At 35.7% G+C, this 20,355-nt stretch overlaps 1 protein-coding gene and 1 long non-coding RNA gene across 2 annotated transcripts; both read left to right on the top strand.

Moving 5' to 3' along the window:
- The first annotated feature begins 15,095 nt into the window (after positions 1-15,095).
- On the top strand, positions 15,096-15,530 carry LOC110876576. Its single transcript, XM_022124743.1, has one exon. It carries the CDS (start codon positions 15,096-15,098, stop codon positions 15,528-15,530), a length of 435 nt encoding a protein of 144 aa, XP_021980435.1.
- Positions 15,531-15,799: 269 nt separating this feature from the next.
- LOC110874825 lies at positions 15,800-17,430 on the top strand. Its single transcript, XR_002556248.2, has 3 exons — positions 15,800-15,920; positions 16,431-16,497; positions 17,331-17,430. It is a non-coding gene; the product is annotated as an uncharacterized LOC110874825 (long non-coding RNA).
- Positions 17,431-20,355: the final 2,925 nt, after the last annotated feature.

Raw genomic sequence — 20,355 nt, 5'->3', positions numbered from 1 at the left:
AGATTGTAAGAATCCGTTCGTGCAAAATAAATAAAAAAATACTTTTATTAACTTGTAATACAACTTGAAAAGAGAAAGCAATAATAACAATACAGATTACAACTGAAATAAAAAAGAAACAAGAACAGAAAATTAAAAAGTTCTTTGCTGAGGATCGTGTTAGACACGGGTCCCTTAAAACAAATTTCGTGTCTCCCAGGAGAACACGTTTGTTTCCAGGATACAACAGCCGCAATCAGTTGCACTGCCGGTCTTGACTCCAACCCGAAGGTGTACCTGAAGCTTGAAGAAGATGAAGAATTCTGTGAGAGAAATAAGATTAAAGCTGGTGCATTCGGTGTCCCTGGTTCTGCAGTAGGCTCCTCTATTTATACTGCAGATATGAAATTGAAACTGAAAAAACGAGTTAAATGGGTTAATTAAGTTGCATTGAACGACTTCAATGCACTTGAATTCGTTATTTAATTCACAGTCAAACGCATTAAATTCGTCAGTTTCGAATGCTCCTATGTGGGACAAGATGTCACTTTCCCACTTTTTCAGCATTCAAGTTTCAAACACCAAACTTTGAGCATCGATATCTCATTCATGTTAGCTCCGTTTTGGACGTGGTTTAGTTCGTTGCGAAGCTCTTCCAACGTAGAACACAAACCCACAAATAAATATATAAAACCCGCTCATTTTCTTATATTTATTTCTAGTCCAAAATAGGAAAATTATATTTATTTCCTATATTTGTGAAAAATGTTATTTTCACAAATTTCCAACAAAACTTGTGGTGATTGCATCGAAAACTTAAATGGGAACCAACGTCGATGCTACCCACGACGATTGGTAAAGTAGTGAATTCTAATGCTCTCTAAAGATGTTTCTAAAACGGTCTATCATTGATGAATTCAATGGCGGAGCCAGAAATTTATGGTGTCAATTTTTATGGATATTCCGGTTTATAGTAACCCGGAGTCGAACTTTTTGGATCGGTTCGGATCTAGTCGGGTCAAATCACATAATAAAAGCAAATATTACAATAAAAGTATAATGTTATTGGATAAAAATACATAATAAAATTACAAAGTCATTTGAAATATATAAAAAATGCATTTAGTAGTTGCTGCATTTTCATATTTTGAAAACGATTCATAATGTATTCAATGACAACTTGCAAAAAAAAAAAAAAAAACCTCTTTTTCATTATAACAAACAAATGCACAGATCATTCAAATGATCATCAAACATCCTGTTATGTTAAACAATTGAAACAAAACCAATTAGACATGAGACTATAATACTTACTGGATTAGAAAAAATAAAAATTAAGCATGGACCTTTAACGATTTAAAGTATACTAATTAAATTAAAGTAACTGGGCTTAATTTTTTTTAAATATAAATTTGTTTATTATGTAATTCTTTTAGAAGAAAACAAAACAACGGTGTCGTTTGTAGAAAGACAATGGTGTCGCTCGTAAAAAAACAATGGTGTCGCTCGAATTTTTTTTATTATACGTTGTATTTGCTACACAAAATTCAATGGTGTCGGACGACACCGTTGTTAAAAGTTGTGATCATGAAGGACGGTGGGTTTTCTTTAGATTTTCATGGTAAAGGTTAAAGGTATTCATATAATTATATATGCTTCTATATTAAAAACAAGAACTCACCCAGTCAAGATGATTATTTTTAGCATGCATTCAGGTTAAACAAGTATGAATTGAAGATAGAAGGTTGCATTTGTATGGAATTAAGGCTACCCATCCTCGACATCTGGCATCCTAGTTGATTTAGTTTATGAATTTATGGATGTTGTTTCTATGTTTGGATTTGTGAGCTTTTCTGGTAGACTAGTTCTATGTACTTGATGTTTCACTGCTTTTATATATGGTCTTGATCGGTTTAGAACAACGTTTTGATGCTTAAACCCAAATGTGAGGTCTCATGTTACTCTCTTCGATAATTAACCTTTAAACCCTCTTCATATTTTTAGTATTCAAGACATAAAAAAGAATCCCCCTACTTGTGACCTAGTGGTAAGAGGCTTGGATTTTCCAATATAGACTCAAGTTTAATTCCCACTTGTGTCATATGGGGTGAATATAGGTAATCAAAGATTTGAACTAGGTCTTGTGTGAGCTTTTCAGTTCGATTCCCGAGCCTAACCGGGTTTTCGTCCTACCGTGTGTTACGTTAGAGAGTTCTGTTCTTGTGATGGCACAACGTCAGTCAAGTGGCAGCCAACGGTATGGTTTCCCGGGGGAACGCCCAAAAAAACCAAATTTTGAAGCCAACCTGGGCCCGGTTAAGATAACATAGCCTGACTAGAGTGGGCCAATAGAGAGCTTTTCGATTTGAAGAGTGTGGTAACCTTATACATGAAGTTCATTGTTCAATACGAAAGATATAAAAAAGAAAGTTAGAAAAGAAGACGAAATAAAACGGTGGTCTTGTGTTTTCTTCAATGTAAATTTTATACACTTGTATGAAAAAGTAGGGCTAACAATAGATAACCTGTAGGTAACCTGTTAAGACACGATAACAGAAGTACACTATGTGATTTTTTACGTTTTTAAAAACAATCAAAATTTGAAAGTTAGGATCCATTATTTCTCCTTCTATGTGCATAAAATATATATCTGTCTTATAGACATTGGTTATAAAGTAGCTAAACGAGTCGTATTTATGTTTAAATTTTTTGTTGTTCGCGTTATCAGATACCTGTTAAACCTGCTAAGACACGATTTGCCAGCCCTATGAAAAAGAATGATGATTGCTAACAACTTTGGAAAGCGAATTTTGTAATCACTACCGATAATAATAAGAAGAGAATGTGTGATCAATACTTTATTAGTAAGAAGTTGTAGTGACGGTCTCTTCTAGATTGAAGATACGATTTCAGTGAATACAAGCACAGGCAAAGATTAATTTACTTAAAAGCATATATAACATGTATTCATTTGATGATATTTTTCTATCTTTATTCTTAAACTTCTTACGTAGTGTTGTCAACCAAAAGTTAAAAAATCTTAAAGAGTGTTAAAAGGGTTGTAAAATTTTAAACATTGTTAATATTCATAAACTAGTTAATATTCACCCGTACATATATTTTTGTTTTGATGTTTTGTATACCTCTTACTCTAAAACTTTTACTTACCTTTTTAGTTTTTACAGCCTACAAGCTTTTAATAAGAAATGTTTTGAATTATCAATTTTCTTAAAAAAGGCTATTTATTTCAAATAATGTATCCATCTTCTAAATTCATGGTTTTAAGTTTTGAAATTTGTATTTAAATTGTAAAAGTTAAACTCATAACAATTTTGAATAATCCTTGAAATAATAGTGAGAAACAATAGCATCATTAATAGTTAAAAATAGAGATATTGATAGAAAACCATACTATATATCATTATTGTAAGTTGCTTTGAAAACTATTACATCAATGTATTAAGACATTCAAATCCACGTTTACAACCCAAAAATTAAATACAACGACCTTTACTTTATTGCAATCATGTATATGTCCTTGATAAGTATAAAAAAAAAAAAGGAAAATTTTGGTTTTATTAATATACCATAGTTGATAGTACGATAGAAAAAAGTGTTTGCATCAATGTGAAGCGGTTTGTTTCAATGTATGAACAAATACATGCATCATGTAGGCATAGAAAAACGATGATGTAAGGTTAGAAAAAGAGAGTGGTGCAATTATTACACGAGATTCCAAAACTATATGATGTCATTATTTGTTGGATACACGTAATTATATATGTTTCTATCCACAAATTGCAAAGCTAGATAGAAACAATTTGGTTTTTAAGGTTGAGTGGTGTAGATTCACGTCCTTCGTCAAATCAACTTTTAAAGTCCTAATGTTGTTTTAGGGGCGTTAAAGGGGCTGCAAAAGGGCTCTCGTGAATATGTTGGAGGGCGCGAGAGTAGTATGGCCTCATTTTTCACTCACCAAATAAAAACCCTCCATTTGAATGGGCGCGCCACACCGCACCATGGAGCCTAAGTTGTTACGTTGTGATACAATTTGAAGTTGTAAAATTGTCATGGTTGATTCATTTTTTTTAAAATTTCTTTTCATATAGTATTCAATTGAAACATGTTTATCATGTATGAGCATCTTCGATGGTAAAAGGGTATCATGTGAGTTTGAGCACTATGATATAAGTGATCAACATCTAATATGTATCATGAACTCACGATTTGAAGTCGAATGCATACAAAAACAATTATTGTAAAGTTTGATGTTTAATTTATAGGTTAAAAATGTCATATCTATATCATTTTATAACGGAAATGATCTAAATAGTTGAGCTCTAGGTTAAAATTGTCATATCTATATATCATTGTATAGTGGAAATGATCTAAATAGTTGACTTCGATGGTCTTCAACAAAATTTGGTTACTTTAAACATAATAATTTACTTATGATTAGATTCGATAAAAATTGAGTTCTAGCAGGTTATCACCCACGTTTCGTAACAGGTTCAAAATGGAGATAAAAATAAGAAAATTTTGTCTGTAACGATAAAACATAAGAGTCACGGCGGTATATTTAAAAATCACGAAAAGTTACGTCGTTTTATACGAAAGTCAAGTTATTTAAACAAAATTTACACCAAAACATATGTAAAGATAAATATGATGACCACACATTACAGCATGTATGTTTAAACGTGGAGTAAAAACATGTTGTAATGGTGTATTTAGAGATGAGCACCAGGCTGTTTAAAAAACTAAATGGTTAAAAAAACATTTAAATCAATCGGTTGGTTTAAAAACAACGTTACATAAATTCATAAAAAAACACGCCGCGATGGTGCATTTAGAGATAACCGCCGGGAGGTTTAAAAACCATTCGACTAAAAAAACGTTTTAAACAACCAGTCGGTTGAAAAACAGTGGAAATCCACATTGAAATGTAGATAAAAATATTATAGAAAACGAAACCCTTAAAAATTACATAACATAAAATTCGTTAAAACTCAAATGATAACTTTGTTAATTTTCAAAGGTTGTAATGTAAATTGGTTAAATAAAAAGGAAGAAAAAAAATACAACTTTATTAAAGTTAGGGGCAAAATTTTAAACTTATCAAAGACCATGGGTTGTAACGGTAAATTAGGCACTAAAATACAAGAAAATATCACTATTTATAAGCAACCACACCAATTTCTAACAAGTAACTCATGTGACGTAAAACGTAGATGAACTTGGATTATATGATACCCGTCCCGATTACCCGAAACTATATCACGTTTACCTAAAATACATACCCGAAAACTTTTAAGTTTTATATTTATTTTCTTTAACTATAATTTACTAATGTTTCTTTCTTGTAGCTTTATTATTTGAAAAAAAAAACTTCATCTTAATATATATTTTGATGATATTATTCATATTTATATGCTATTAAATATAAAGTTATCTTTTGAGATTAATATTATAATATATTTATATTTTTAAATATATCAAATATTATTACGGTGATCATGATATGCATGTTATTTATCATAATTTAATATATTTATAGATTTTTTAAACATAAAATTATAAAGGAAAGTAAATATATATATATATATATATATATATATACATGAAAATCTCAACGGGTATACCCGATACCCGACGAGTAAATACCTGCCAAATACCCGACGGGTAATGGGCCGGGTACGGGATAAGATTTTACAACCGGGTATGGATATAGCCCATTGCCATCCTACACAACTATGCCACGGCACGAAACAGTGTGCCGGCATAGTTGAGACCTCCACGCCACACCCACAAGCTCCACATTGTCTGGTCTTAACTTCCCCTCATAATTTTGATACAGGGAATATGATAAGGACTTCATATGAATGCCATATGCCTCCTCCAAAGAGGATAACCCCACATTGACAGATAATAATAACATTTATGTGTAGGGGTGTTTTGAATTCGATTATCAAGATTTGAATTCGAGTTGATTCGTATTCTAGTCCAGTAATCGAATACGAATTTATGATTTTCAATTCGATTGAAATTTCGAATTCATTTTATCTATAATTTTTAATACACACACACACACACACACACACACACACATATATATATATATATATATATATATATATATATATATATATATATATATATATATATATATATATATATATATATAGAGAGAGAGAGAGAGAGAGAGAGTGGGGATCCTGCGGAAAGTGTGTTTTTCCTAGAAAGTCTAGGAAACGATCTGGTCCGTCCAATGTGTGTTTAAGGGTTGAGATTAAATCAATGGAAATTTTGTAATATTTGAGTTTAATTAATTGATTGTTTTAAATGAGTAGGGACAATTTTGTCAATGACCGGATTTTAAATCAATAAAAAAACTGCCAGGCAATCACAACTCCTATTTTCACGCGAATTTCCCCCTCTCTCTCTAAAACCCACATTTGGAAACCCCCAAAATCATACCAAATATACCTAAAATTATGGATGAATATAAGAGATTTTCCTTGTTCTATATACGTAAGATCAAGCTGTCATTGTACTACGTGTTTTGCAAAGCGATTACGGGTGTTAACATACTGACTTCAGAGTGTTAAAACACACTGACTTCAACCTCTCTGACTGGTAAAACACATCACCAAGAACATGCTGAGTGTTAAAACACACTGACTTCAGAGTGTTAAAACACACTGACTTCAACCTCTCTGACTGGTAAAACACATCACCAAGAACATGTTGAGTGTTAAAACACACTGACTTCAGAGTGTTAAAACACACTGACTTCAACCTCTCTGACTGGTAAAACACATCATCAAGAACATGTTGACTTCAGAGTGTTAAAACACACTGACTTCAACCTCTCTTACTGGTAAATCATTAAAACACATCACCAAGAACCTGGTTATATATTGACTTCAGAGTGTTAAAACACACTGACTTCAACCTCTCTGACTGGTAAAACACATCACCAAGAACATGCTGATAGTTTTCCAGATAAACACATTGACTTCTAGATTTCAATTCGAAAACAACAAAAGTTCCGAAAATCATGGAATGTTAGTTAATGAAAAATAAATTCCAAAAATAAAATTAAAATATGAAATTACATAGTTGCCCTTTTAGTTAAAATAACTCAATACCACATGTCCAATTCTCATTGCTTCCTAGACTTTCTAGGAAAAATACACTTTCTACCCAACTACTATACATATATATATATATATATATATATATATATATATATATATATATATAGGGGAAGGATGTATAGAAAACCCACTTTAATTTAGAAAACCCGGGAAACTCAAAGCTCCCGATGTTTTTTTTTTGAAAAAATTTATACATGTTATATACATGTTTTTAAGGGTTTTGGGCAAAAAAAAAAATCAAAAAAGCGCCGACTAGATATTTTTTAAAAAAATAAACAAGTTTTGGTGTAACACATGTTACATTCATCTGACATATTTGTAACATGTGTTACACCAAAACTTGTTTATTTTTTTTTTTTTTGAATATCTACTCGGCGCTTTTTTGATTTTTTTTGCCCAAAACCCTTAAAAACATGTATATAACATGTGTAAATTTTTTCAAAAAAAAAAAAAAAAACTTCGGGAGCTTTAAGTTTCCCGGGTTTTCTAAATTAAAGTGGGTTTTCTATAGATACTTACATTATATATATATATATATATATATATATATATATATATAGGGGACCGCTAGAATGAGAACCACCCCGAGTTGTAAGAACCGCGAGAACCACACCATCCGGGTCGCCGTTTACCACGATTTTTTTTACAACTAGATGTGTGTATTATAAATACAGCCGTAAAAAAAAATTTTAAACGCCCCCCCCCTGGTGTTTTTACACCACAGATGGTGTTTTTATTTTTTTTAAAACTAGATGGTGTTTTTATTTTTTTTCTTTTTTCTTTTTTTTTACACCAAACTTGTGGTGTAAAAAACTACCCCCTCGGGGGAGGGGGGGGGGGTTTAAATTTTTTTTTTACGGCTGTGTTTATAATACACACATCTAGTTGTAAAAAAAATTCGTGGTAAACGGCGACCCGGATGGTGTGGTTCTCGCGGTTCTTACAACTCGGGGTGGTTCTCATTTTAGCGCAATTATATATATATATATATATATATATGAAAGTGGTGTGGTCTACCCAGTTTTTTTTTTTTTTGCTTTTAGCTTAAAGGATGTGGTGGAGATACATAATATGGATGGTTTGTCCAATCTTTGGAAGGAGATTGTGAGAGAGGTGGTCATTGCGTGGTGCTGGAGGATTTGGAAAGCTAGAAACGAGCAAATTTTTGAGAACAAATGATGTAAGGTGGTAGAGATTGTAGCGGATGTAAAAGCGCTTACTTTCTTATGGTTTAGTAATAGGCACAATAATAACGATAAGGATTGGAAGTCGTGGTGTAATTTGTTTTTGATGTAATGCTGTAGGCGACCCCTTCTCTCCGTCTTGGAGATAGGTGGTTTTCGCGTGTGGTTCAATGAAGTTCACTTTTCAAATACACACACACATAACTTCTAAATTTGGGACAAAGTATGAGTTATTCATAAGTGATAATTTTATTATTCATAACATTACCAAACATAATGACAAATAGCCCATACTACTTAATTCTAAATTCTTACCTTATTTAAATTGCTACCTATCTTCTAAAATATTGATAGTTAATTAATTTTGCATATTATTATATTTTGTGTTAAATATAAATAGTTTGTAGTAGTTTTAAAAATGAAACAAAAATAATTTACTGTTTAAGGTAAATTTTAATTAAATCGAATTTATTTGAATTCGGTTCGAATTCGATTCGAGTTTCAAATACGAATCGAATACGAATTCAAGTAATCAAATTAAAAATTCTATTCGATTATTTGAAAATTTGTTATTTAATGAACACCTCTATGTATATGTAAAAAATTAACTTTCACATTATATGACCATCATATTTTTTTGTAGATGATTTTCTTCATAATATCATAATATATAGTTTGATTTGTTGAATAAAATACGATTTAAACACCTAATTCTTCAACCTAAAATCTAGTTGATTTAATTGAATATGACGACTCAATATTTTCTCATCATATACCTTTAATTGTGTTATTTGGGTAGTTGATTAGGTTTGAGAAATTAAACCTCCCTAAATTTAACCATGTCGGCTCATGTGAATTTGTGTCTTTCCGTAGGTTAGCCCTAGTCTAGCTAGACTTAATTACCTATCAATTAAGCCAAAAGATTTGAAAAAAAAATTCTTTATTTGGACTAGACCCCTACCATCTACAACTAGTTTTAAAGATGTGAAAGCTCGAAATCCATAGTATTGTGGATAAGTATTCGTGCTATGTGATTAGTATTTAAAAAAATTGTGGGTTAGGAACGAGTATTGTATTACGCTATATACGTATGGTTATCTCAGCTTGATTAAACTATATGAACAGTGACGGAGCTTGACCAAAAGTTTTGAGAGGACAGAAAGTCATGGGTTCCGACTTATATATTGTATAAATATTTAGGCAAAATAATTGGGGGGGGGGGGGTTGTGATCATATATATTTTTAAAATTTTCGGACGAAAAATAGAAAATTTTACCCTTCTAACCGAAACATTAGGGGGGGGGGGGGGGGGGGTTGCACTCCCCACTTCACACTAAGCTACGCCCCTGTATATGAAGTAAGAGGGTATGAAGAGAGAGCACTAAGCACCACGTGGCAGCACAGAAACATTGTAAAAAACTTTGAATGGCAGGGGCGAGAAAATGCGTCTTTCTTTAAAAAAAAAAAATAATAATAAATTAACATCAACCAATTAAAACAGATCTAAACAACACCAACCAATCAAGAGCCTCCAACTCATCAAGCCTTTTCCCTCCACGCCCACGGGATTTCTCTCGCCCCCATCACCACGCCAAGGTACGGGGTGGTGTGCCGGTGTGGTGGAGCATTTCACGTCACCACAACGCCTCCCATTCCGTGTGGTCTTACTTGTATCAAAACCATAAATTAAGTTTAACATACGAAGATAAAATAAATATAAATATTACGTTGAGTTAGAAAACATGAAATAAATAATACTGTAGTATTTTTAGAAGTGTAGTTAAAATTTTATAATCTTTGTCAGTTTTTTAGGTGGGTTTGGGATCATTTCCAGTTAGCCAGCCTCACAATTGTCTTTTTTTCAGTCACATAAGATCATAAACGGGTATATCTGTGAACCTTACAAGTATGAGATTGAAATTACCAAAATTTCTCATTCCCGACCCATTCTCTTCACTACTCCCTTAGATTACACCTTCTAGAGCTTATAATGACGACCTTTTTGGAGCATTAATGTAAAGTTACACACTTTAATACCGTAACCAATTTTGCTATGGACCCTGTCACTGCGAATATAAAGGTCTAAACGCGCAATTATAGGTTTAGAGGATGGGGTTAGTCCTAAACTTTATATCCGAAACAAAATTTCAACAAAATGAAGTAGACATGCTTTCAATGCAGTTTAGGACCATTAACATGTAATAAAGTAACACCAACAAATTATGGATCCCCCCGTCCACAAATTTATATGGGTTTAAATGCAGTTTAGGACCATTAAAATGTTTATTGAACTTACAGATGTTACGAGAAAAAGTGGTTACATAAAATGAGCCCAAGTAAATTGTAGCCCAATTGAGGCCAAGTCTTATTAAGAAAGCCTAGTTTGATAGGGTGTGTGTTGACTTACAATCGGCCCAACCCTCGATAGTTTATTTTAATAGTTTAAGGTCTAGTTCATGGTTCTCAAATTTTATAGCTACTACTAACTTCTAAGTTCTAACTGATTTTATTTGTACCATCATATATTATTTTTCTTTAAGTTAAAACTCTTATCATAATAAAGTTGGCGGGCTCGTTTTATATTGGGTTTATTGTTTAGCCTGTTAACCAGAAAGGGTATGGTCCCAGATCTCGCATCAAAGCGGACGCGAGTGACCATCACACTTATCAAATACTCCCATCAACAAGGATCTATTTGCGTCCGTGCGGGCACGCGCGAACGCAGTTAATTGTTCCAATCGGTGTAGTGATGAGAAGACTTACATTGTGTACGAAAACGGTTGTTTTCGTCACAACAAGGGATGCGGTAACGACTGCAGTTACCACACATAGCGATGCGGCTCAGCACCGCACCCTATAGATATTTTCGTCACGACAAGGGACGCGGAAAGAACCGCGGTGACCACACATAGCGATGCGGCCAGCACCGCATCCTATTGACGACGCAAGTGAGACTGACACCTTCACTTAAGTGTCCAAAACAGCAAGTGGCACTGACAACAGCCACATGTCTAGCCCACATGTATGCAACGCTGGCGAACAGACTGACAACCACAGTAAGACGTTTCATCACTTCCGTGACCTACGCGCCTGACACACCTGCAGAGGGCTACGCGTTGTCAGTCTAGCCACTCAATTACCCTCCTTCACTCTTCGGCTATATATACTCATCCCGAACCAGGTTTGAGGTATCGTTTTCCTGCTCTCTCTCACACTTACTACAAACACACACTTTGCTCTCAAGCAAATACTGATTCTCACGCCGGAGAGTGGTAACAAGGAGCACCCCCACCCCATCCTCGTTACGAGTCACGGTGTGTTTCCTTGTGCAGGAGACAGGTTAGCGGACGATCCAACCGCCGATCCTCGGAAAGAAGGGATTAACCCTACTTGACGAGACCAGTGAATTAACCTCCCCGGTTAACCACTGTTTCATCATAACCCTAGATAGTTTTTTTATTTATAGTCTTGACTTACCTTGTTTTATGTACACTTTTATTATAAGTAGATGAACTACCCGTCGCGTTGCGGCGAGGTCAGATAATTTGTTTCATTGTAGCCAACAAATAAAATGACCATATTCAACAATGAATTAAAAGTTGCAGTTGAAAGGGCAGAGTGAATCAGAATTAAAAGTGATAACTCCTCACTAATATTGCCACATTCAAAGACCAAGTGAGCAATACCTATGGTGATCAGTAGTATATGTTTGAAATGTCACATCATCCTAAGACACCCAAGATTACAGTAAAATAAAAGAAGCTAATTGATTAAAAAAGAACAAAAGTAAGGTAACAAAATTTGGGCATATTCTATCAAACATTTACATAAACACGTTACAGGTGTTACCTTAAGGGCACGCTAATTGAATTTTTGTTTGCGTAAACGATTGATGGTGTGAATGATATCGCCTTTTTTGATTGGAAATACATCGTCCATCCAACTATGGAACACGAACCCAACATGGACTCCTTTCGCTAGCTTCTCTTTTCTTCCACATATGCTTTTGGGTCTTCTTTATCCTTGTTAATAGATTGGAAAAACGTGAATTGTTTGCTTGTCTTGTTCGTCATTAATAGATTTGAAACCATCAGTTGCTTGAATGCAGAATGAAATACATATAATCAACAGGGACTCCTTTCGCTAGCTTTTCTATTCTTCTACATGCGCCTTAAGCCACCAAAACACGGCGCTCAAATTGTGAAACAATACCTGCATCCATGACAAAAAAAAATTAAAAGAAAACAAAATTGTATGTAATTAGAAGCCAAAAATTAAATTACTTTAATAGACTAATTAAACTAAGGCTTCGGGCAAAATAAAATCTCACCAAAATGAAGTTATTAATTACCTGTTCATAATGATTGCAGAAACGGACCCTTAACTGTAGCTTGGCGCATAATAAATTTCTTGTAAATATTATAATTTATTATTCACTTCGAGAGGTTTGTTGCAGATATACATACGTAGCCTTTCATGGTATGGCATTTGTTAAGTCGCGAGTCCTATGTGGCCGTTAACTCTTCTTAATGCCTCTCTCCACACCACATAACACATTTATGTAACACCCCAAAAATATAGATTTTATATATAAATTAAAATGTTGGTAATAGTCAAGATAAAATAACTAGGAATAATTAACCTAGTTAGTCATGAGTTCTTGATATAATAAGGAAAATTGGTGATGAAACCCTTTGTAAAAACTTGAATAAGTTGAGGGACTAAAGTTGACAAAACTAAAAATGGTTTTAATTTAATAAAACAAAACCCTTTGTACCGAAGACGATCTTTCGTACACGGTACGGGCATTACGAGTTTCTAGTGATGTCCTTTGGGTTGACAAATGCAGCCGCGACTTTCATGGACCTCATGAACCGGATTTGCAAACCTATATTAGATAAATCGGTGATAGTGTTCATTGACGACATTCTGGTATATTCAAGGAGTGAATCAGATAACGCCAGTCACTTACAAGAAGTGTTAGAAACACTTAGATGAGAAAAGCTCTATGCAAAGTTCTCTAAATGCGCCTTCTGGTTACGAGAGGTGCAATTCCTCGGGTACATCATTAGTGCCGACGGAGTACTAGTTGATCCGTCAAAATAGAAGCCGTGTCAAATTGGAATCCCCCAAAGAATCCTTCGGAAATCAGAAGCTTCTTAGGGCTTGCGGGATATTATAGGAGATTCATACAAGATTTCTCCAAGATCGCTTCGCTGTTAACCAAGTTAACTCGCAAGGATGAAAGGTTTATATGGGGCGTTGAACAAGAAAGAGCACTTCAAACGCTCAAGGAAAAGTTGACCCACGCTCCGGTATTAACTTTGTCGGACGGTGTCGACGATATGGTGGTCTACTTGGATGCGTTACATTTGGGACTCGGATGTGTCTTAATGCAACGAGGCAAGGTTATAGCCTACGCCTCGAGACAACGGAAGGTTCATGAAAAGAAATACCTTACGCACGATCTTGAATTGGCGGCAGTGGTATTTGCTTTAAAAATATGGAGGCACTATTTGTATGGGGTGAAGTGCACTATATTTACCGACCACAAGAGTCTAAAATATTTCTTCAATCAGAAGGAATTAAACATGAGACAGAGGCGATGGTTGGAAACAGTGAAAGATTACGACTGTGAAATACATTACCATCCCGGGAAAGCCAATGTAGTGGCAAACGCGTTGAGCTGAAATGCGGATTATTCTCCCATACGGGCACGATCGATGCAGCTTATTGTGACATCGGGTTTACTTGAATGAATCCGAGAAGCACAAGTCGAAGCAGTGAAAGAAGAGAACTGGAAGAAAGAACGGATAGTTGGCCAATTGAAAGACTTAATAGATAATAACAACGGGTTGAAAACCCGCTTCGGAAGGACGTGGGTTCCTAATACGTGTGGAGTTAAAAACCTTCTACTTGACGAAGCTCACAAATCCCGTTATTCTATTCATCCGGGGCAACCAAGATGTATAATGACTTGAAACAAAATTATTAGTGGCCCGGAATGAAAAGAGATGTTACCAAATATGTGGAGAAGTGCTTAACGTGTTTGCAAGTCAAGGCAGAGCACCAGAAGCCTTACGGTAAACTTCAACCGTTAGACATTCCGGTGTGGAAATGGGAACATATTACAATGGATCTACTAACCAAACTACCGAGAACGAACCGTGGATTCGATGCCATTTGGGTAGTAGTAGTAGTAGTAGTAGATCGACTGACAAAAAGTGCTCACTTCATTCCGATACGTGAGACTTATACGTCTGAAAAGATGTCGGAGGTTTATACGAACGAGGTTGTGGCACGCCACAGAGTACCGGTATCCATCATGTCCGATAGGGATACCTGGTTCACTTCAAACTTTTGGCGTGATTTCCAAGAACAAATGGGACAAAATTGTTCATTAGCACCGTGTACCATCTTCAAACGGATGGACAAAGCGAAAGAACAATTCAAACATTGGAAGACATGGTGTATCATCGACTACGGAGGTAGTTGGGATCTTTATCTACCTTTGGTCGAATTTTCATAAAATAATAGTTACCATGCTAGCATCGGTATGGCTCCGTACGAGATGCTTTACGGTAGAAAGTGCCGAACCCCGATGTGTTAGGGTGAGGTGAGTCCACGTGAACTCGCCCATAAAGACATAGTTCGAACCACTAACGAGAAAATCGATATGGTTCGAGCTCATTTGAAAGCAGCTCAAGATTGACAGAAGTCTTATGCGGATAAAAGATGAAGACCAATCAAGTTTCCGGTTGGTGATAAAGTCATGCTTAAAGTATCTCTGTGGAAGGGGATTATTCGGTTCAGGAAAAGGGGAAAGTTAAGCCCAAGGTTCATTAGTCCGTTTAAAATCGTCGAACGGGTGGGTAAGGTAGCATACCGCCTTGAACTACCAGAGGAACTGAGCGGAATACATAGTACGTTCCATGTATCGCACCTCCGAAAATGTCTAGCCGATGAAACGGCTTACATCCAATATGATGACATTGAAGTGGATGACAAACTTAATTACGTGGTGAGACCGATTGCGATTCTGGACCGGAAGGTTAAAAGCTTGCGAAACAAGGAAATTGACCAAGTGAAGGTCAAATGGGAACACCGTAAGGGATTGGACCCTACGTGGGAGTCCGAAGAAGAGATGAGACGCCTCTACCCTACGCTATTTGCTACGTATACTAGTTTCGGGGACGAAACCTTTTAAGGGGGGTGGACTTGTAACACCCCAAAAATATAGATTTTATATATAAATTAAAATGTCAGTAATAGCCAAGATAAAAATAACTAGGAATAATTAACCTAGTTAGTCATGAGTTCTTGATATAATAAGGAAACTTGGTTATGAAACCCTTTGTAGAAACCTGAATAAGCTGAGGGACTAAAGTTGACAAAACTAAAAATGGTTTAATTTAATAAAACAAAACACCAAAACACACACTCTAGTGTGTGTTCTGGTCATGAGAATCACAGGAGCAAAAAGGGGCTCTCTCAATTTAGCCCTAATTCACGCAAAATCAGTCAATTTCAAGGCAAAGATCAAGATTTAACTTAAACCAAGCTGAAATAGTGATCACTCAAGTTAGAGTATCACAAGGTATGTCGATTTTTATCATTTGGTTACATCTTGAATTCTTGGTGAACACTTGAAATCTAAAATTTTGCTTGAATGATTAATGTGTGAGTGAAATTATGATGAATCCATGTCTAGGAGCAAACCCTAATCAAAAGTTTGATGAATTAGTGATGATAATTATGAAATTGATAATCACCCACTTAGGTGCTAAATGGGTTTTGTAAGATGATGATGAACACCAGAATTATGGTCATTAATTTGGTGTTATTTGATTTTCATGAAGTAAGTCTAGGTGTTGTTATGCATACTAGACATATGAACTCGTGAATGATGTTTAAACTTGGCTAAATAACTAGTCATGAACTTGATTGTATATGTATAAAAATTGTGCCCACAAGTGTTTGTTAAAATGCCTAAATGAAAGCTAATATGTTGAAATTTCGAGTAAAACACATATTTGAATAATATGGTGAATTACGCGAAATATGAAATGATATGAGTTCTAAACATGTCGTTGGTTGAACTCTGTAGGCAAGTTGATTGAATCTTCAAGCGGACAAGTCGGAGCGGACGCGTGCTTGAAGGAAAAGCTTTGAAGGTACGTAACTTGTTGTTTCGTTACATTGTTAGATATGTTAGCCGTAATTATGTTAATGTTTTTATAGCGTAATGTATGAGTTTGGTATGTCATTGAAGTGACGAAGCTCACTAGACAACCAAATGGGTCAAAATAAATGGTTAGAACATGTTTGGTATGTCGTAGAAGTGATGGTTTTCACTCGACAACCAAATGGGTTAAATTGATGTTTAAACGATAGCGTTTTGAAGTGACTTGAAAGTCACTCAATAAATTGGTATAATGAGCGCGTAAGCCGAAAAACAGACACGCCAAATTGATTTAATGAACCCTTGGATTTGGGTCAAAAACTTAGAAACACGATTTCGTTGGTTTTGGTTAATTGTGCATGCTTAAAATTGTAGACAATAAGCATATGATAACGCGTGCGCAATGTGATGGGAGCGAAAACACTAATATTTGACAAGCCCGGGAATGGGTAAAAAGGACTAGATACAATCATTGCTAATAAACTTGTAATATGTTGATAGATGAAACGGGTCTAATAATCATAAAAAGAATTTATAAGCCGTTCGCTTATAAATCGGATTTCGATGCAAACAAAGATGATAAACGGACCCAGAAACGGACCTGCTGGAAAAAGGTCACCCTCGCGCCACGCGAGGGATCATAGTGATCCAGGCGTGACACGCGACCGATGTCACGACACTTGACAGTTTGAGTTGAGCCTCTCGCGTGGCGCGAGAGGCATAAAAGCTGGAAAATTATTTTATTTTGTTTGTTTGATGCATAGTACTTGTTTAAACTTGTATTTAAGCTATCAAAACTAACTTTTACGTTGGTTTTGATTTTAGGTGAATGTTGTAAGCATCCGGATGAAAATCAAGCAATGAACAAGAACCGAACACATGTCCAAATAAAGCTTCCGCATTGATCTTATTTTATTTCCTTTAAAAGTGAACTTTGTAAACACTTTAAACTCTATTTTGAATGTTTTAAACATGATGTAAAATTTTTTGATAAGTTACATTTTGATATAAAATGTCTACTTTAATGTTATTTTATTAAGTATACGGAACAGGTCTTACAATTTATTTATATTTATATATACTACAAATAACATGTAGGGGAATAGTGTCAGACAGCTGCCTGACACTTCCCCATTTGTCCAGCAAAATTACGATTTTGGCTCGTTTAAATTTACCATTTTGCCATTAGTTTTTGTTTTTTTTCCTCCTAGCCAAATTATGATTTTGCCCTCAGTTCAAGTTTACACTTTTGTCATCGGTTTTTTTTTCTTGTCAAATTACGATTTTGCCCCCAGTGTAAAATTATAGCCCTACTGTCACACCCCAACCGATGGCGGAATCATCGGGGCATGGCACTGAGCGAAACAAATTGTCCAGAAGTTTCCATAACAACTATCATTACCATTCAATTTATATAATACATCCCATACCATACCTCAAATGACAAACAAATTATTACAAATAACATCTAGTCAAATATTCTGTTCCGACAACTCAGATTTAAATATAAAAATTGTTCAAATGCTTCTAGAGACTCGATCTGCAAGATCTACAGACAACTATGCTCTAGACGCTTATTCTAAGCTCGCCTTCCTAGCATATAAGCATCCTAATTGCCTGTCACATACGTTAAAATAAAGTCAATACATAAAATGTAAAGGTGAGCATACAAGTTTGATAATAGCATATAGAGTTCGAAATAGTTTACGCATAACCAGCACGTACACAGAGGAAAACGAAGCATGTTAATTATCGACATGGATCTATCGATACCAATGACTGCGGGTTGACTGCCCGAGGCGGTTCGCAATACATGATTACCACCGTAATCCATGTAAGTAATTGTCCTTAACAACCCCCGTGTGAACGGGTGCTGAGTCCAAACTATAGTACTATCATCGTTAAGGCAGGTAGACAACATTCCACGTGTAAACATAACAACAAGCATTCATTTAGTCACGTAATACATGCGGTAACGGTTAGCGCTTGAAATAATTGAGTGGTGTGTTCGATTGTGATTTAGAATAAGTAACGTATGTAACACCCAAAAGTGCTATAGCAAAAAGGGTTCGAGTATACTCACAGTGATTGATGGATTGAAGGGAGCACTTGAGAGTAGGGTTAGCCTGAATAGTTCGACAGCATAACAATAAGCAATGCGTAAAACGTAAACAAGTGTCGAAGGGTTTGACAGCTTGGTCGATCGGATGGTAGGTCCGATCGGACGACTTGATCGTTCGGTTAACCAGTCCGTTTGGACAGTCTATCCGGTCAGTCAGTAGGCCGATCGGATGGACTGTTCGAGTGGCTTGTTTCTTCCTTTGAGAAGGATGTGTTTGTGTATGATGGTTTGACCTTTTGAGGTTTTCGTTGTAGTATTTGAAAACAATGGAGTATCCTTACCTTTCAGGTCGATCGATCGAACGGACCGTTCGATCGGCCGGCTTAACCGATCGGTTAGGTACTTCATCAACAAGTTCTTATCAGGGTGTCACCTGGTCGGATGGCCCGACCGATCGGGTGGCACTCCAACGTGTTGAACAAGTTGAAAATCGATTAAGTGTTGAAGCAAAGTATCTCATGATCCGAAGAGTAATTCAAATCAAACCGTAGTCCGATCGAACAGTACTTCGTTCAATACTAGACTTCATGAATTTGTTAAAGTGTGGGGCCATGTGCTAGCCGATCGGTTGGCCTGGTCGATCGGCTGGCTTATCCGATCGGCTGGGCTGTTTTGATTGTTTAACGTTATATCGAGGTACTTTGACAACGAGTTGAACCATAGAACCCTCATTCTTACTTGTTTCTCCTGCTCGGACAGGAGTCACCCAAGTCCGGCCGGTGAGCTGTTCGGAACGGAGTTTAACGTTTAACCTGAAGTCGGTGAATCTCGTGGATAGAATCCGAATCTTGAACCGCACAACTACTACGATGATAAGTGAGTCGGTTCAAACTCCGTTTCTACCGGTTTGAAGTCATTGAGTGTAAAAGAGTTGAAAGAAAGTTGGAAAAACATTCTTTCAATCCTTTTCACCGTGTAAATGTTTAGATCTATGATAGATCTTTGCTTATTTATGTGGAAATCGGCTAGATCCAAGTTATTCTTGGTGGATTGAAGCCAAAATATGGAATTCTTCAAGAACACCATGATGACATCATCCTTGAACACTTGAATCTTGATGATTTCACGGTTAAAAAGTAAGATTTGAAAGATAGAAAGGTGTAGGAGTGTGCATAGATCAAGAAAGTACAAGATTTAGGATGAAATCATACCGGAATCGGAAGGAATCTGAGAAAAGGAGGGGAGCACGAGCTGGTCGGTCAGAGGTTTCCAAAAGTAGAAAGTTTGAAAGTGACAAGGGGTATTTATTGGCTTCCAAAAGAGGAAAGGGTTGGCCGATCTGTCAGGCACCTTGATCGGACAGCCTGTCCGATCGGACAGCAGTCCGATCGGCTGGGAGCCTGATCGTTCAGCTCCCTGATTCGAGCGTTCGGTGCGACGATTTTCGATATTTCGATTTCGATTGCGATTGATGAGAATACGATAGAGTTTCCTATTCAAATTACTTTTAATCCCAACCACTATATCTAACATACAATCACCTATGTCTCGCGCTGTCTTTTCGCCACCAATTATCATAATTCGATTTTGATTGAGTTCGATTGAGTTTTGAGTTTCGATTGATTACCACACATAACATAAAGTAAACACGCACAAGTAACACATAAGGCACACACACGTATACTAACACCAGAATTCTCGTAATTCGAGTCTCGAGTTCGATGATGATTAGATTAGCTCGATTATCGATTAATTGACTTTATCACATTGTTACTTCCTATCATTCAC

Source organism: Helianthus annuus, chromosome 9 (assembly GCF_002127325.2).
Source record: "Helianthus annuus cultivar XRQ/B chromosome 9, HanXRQr2.0-SUNRISE, whole genome shotgun sequence".
Classification (NCBI taxonomy): Eukaryota; Viridiplantae; Streptophyta; class Magnoliopsida; order Asterales; family Asteraceae; genus Helianthus; species Helianthus annuus.
The sequence above is the reverse complement of the archived record's forward strand: the minus strand, read 5'-3'. Positions and strand labels throughout refer to the sequence as shown.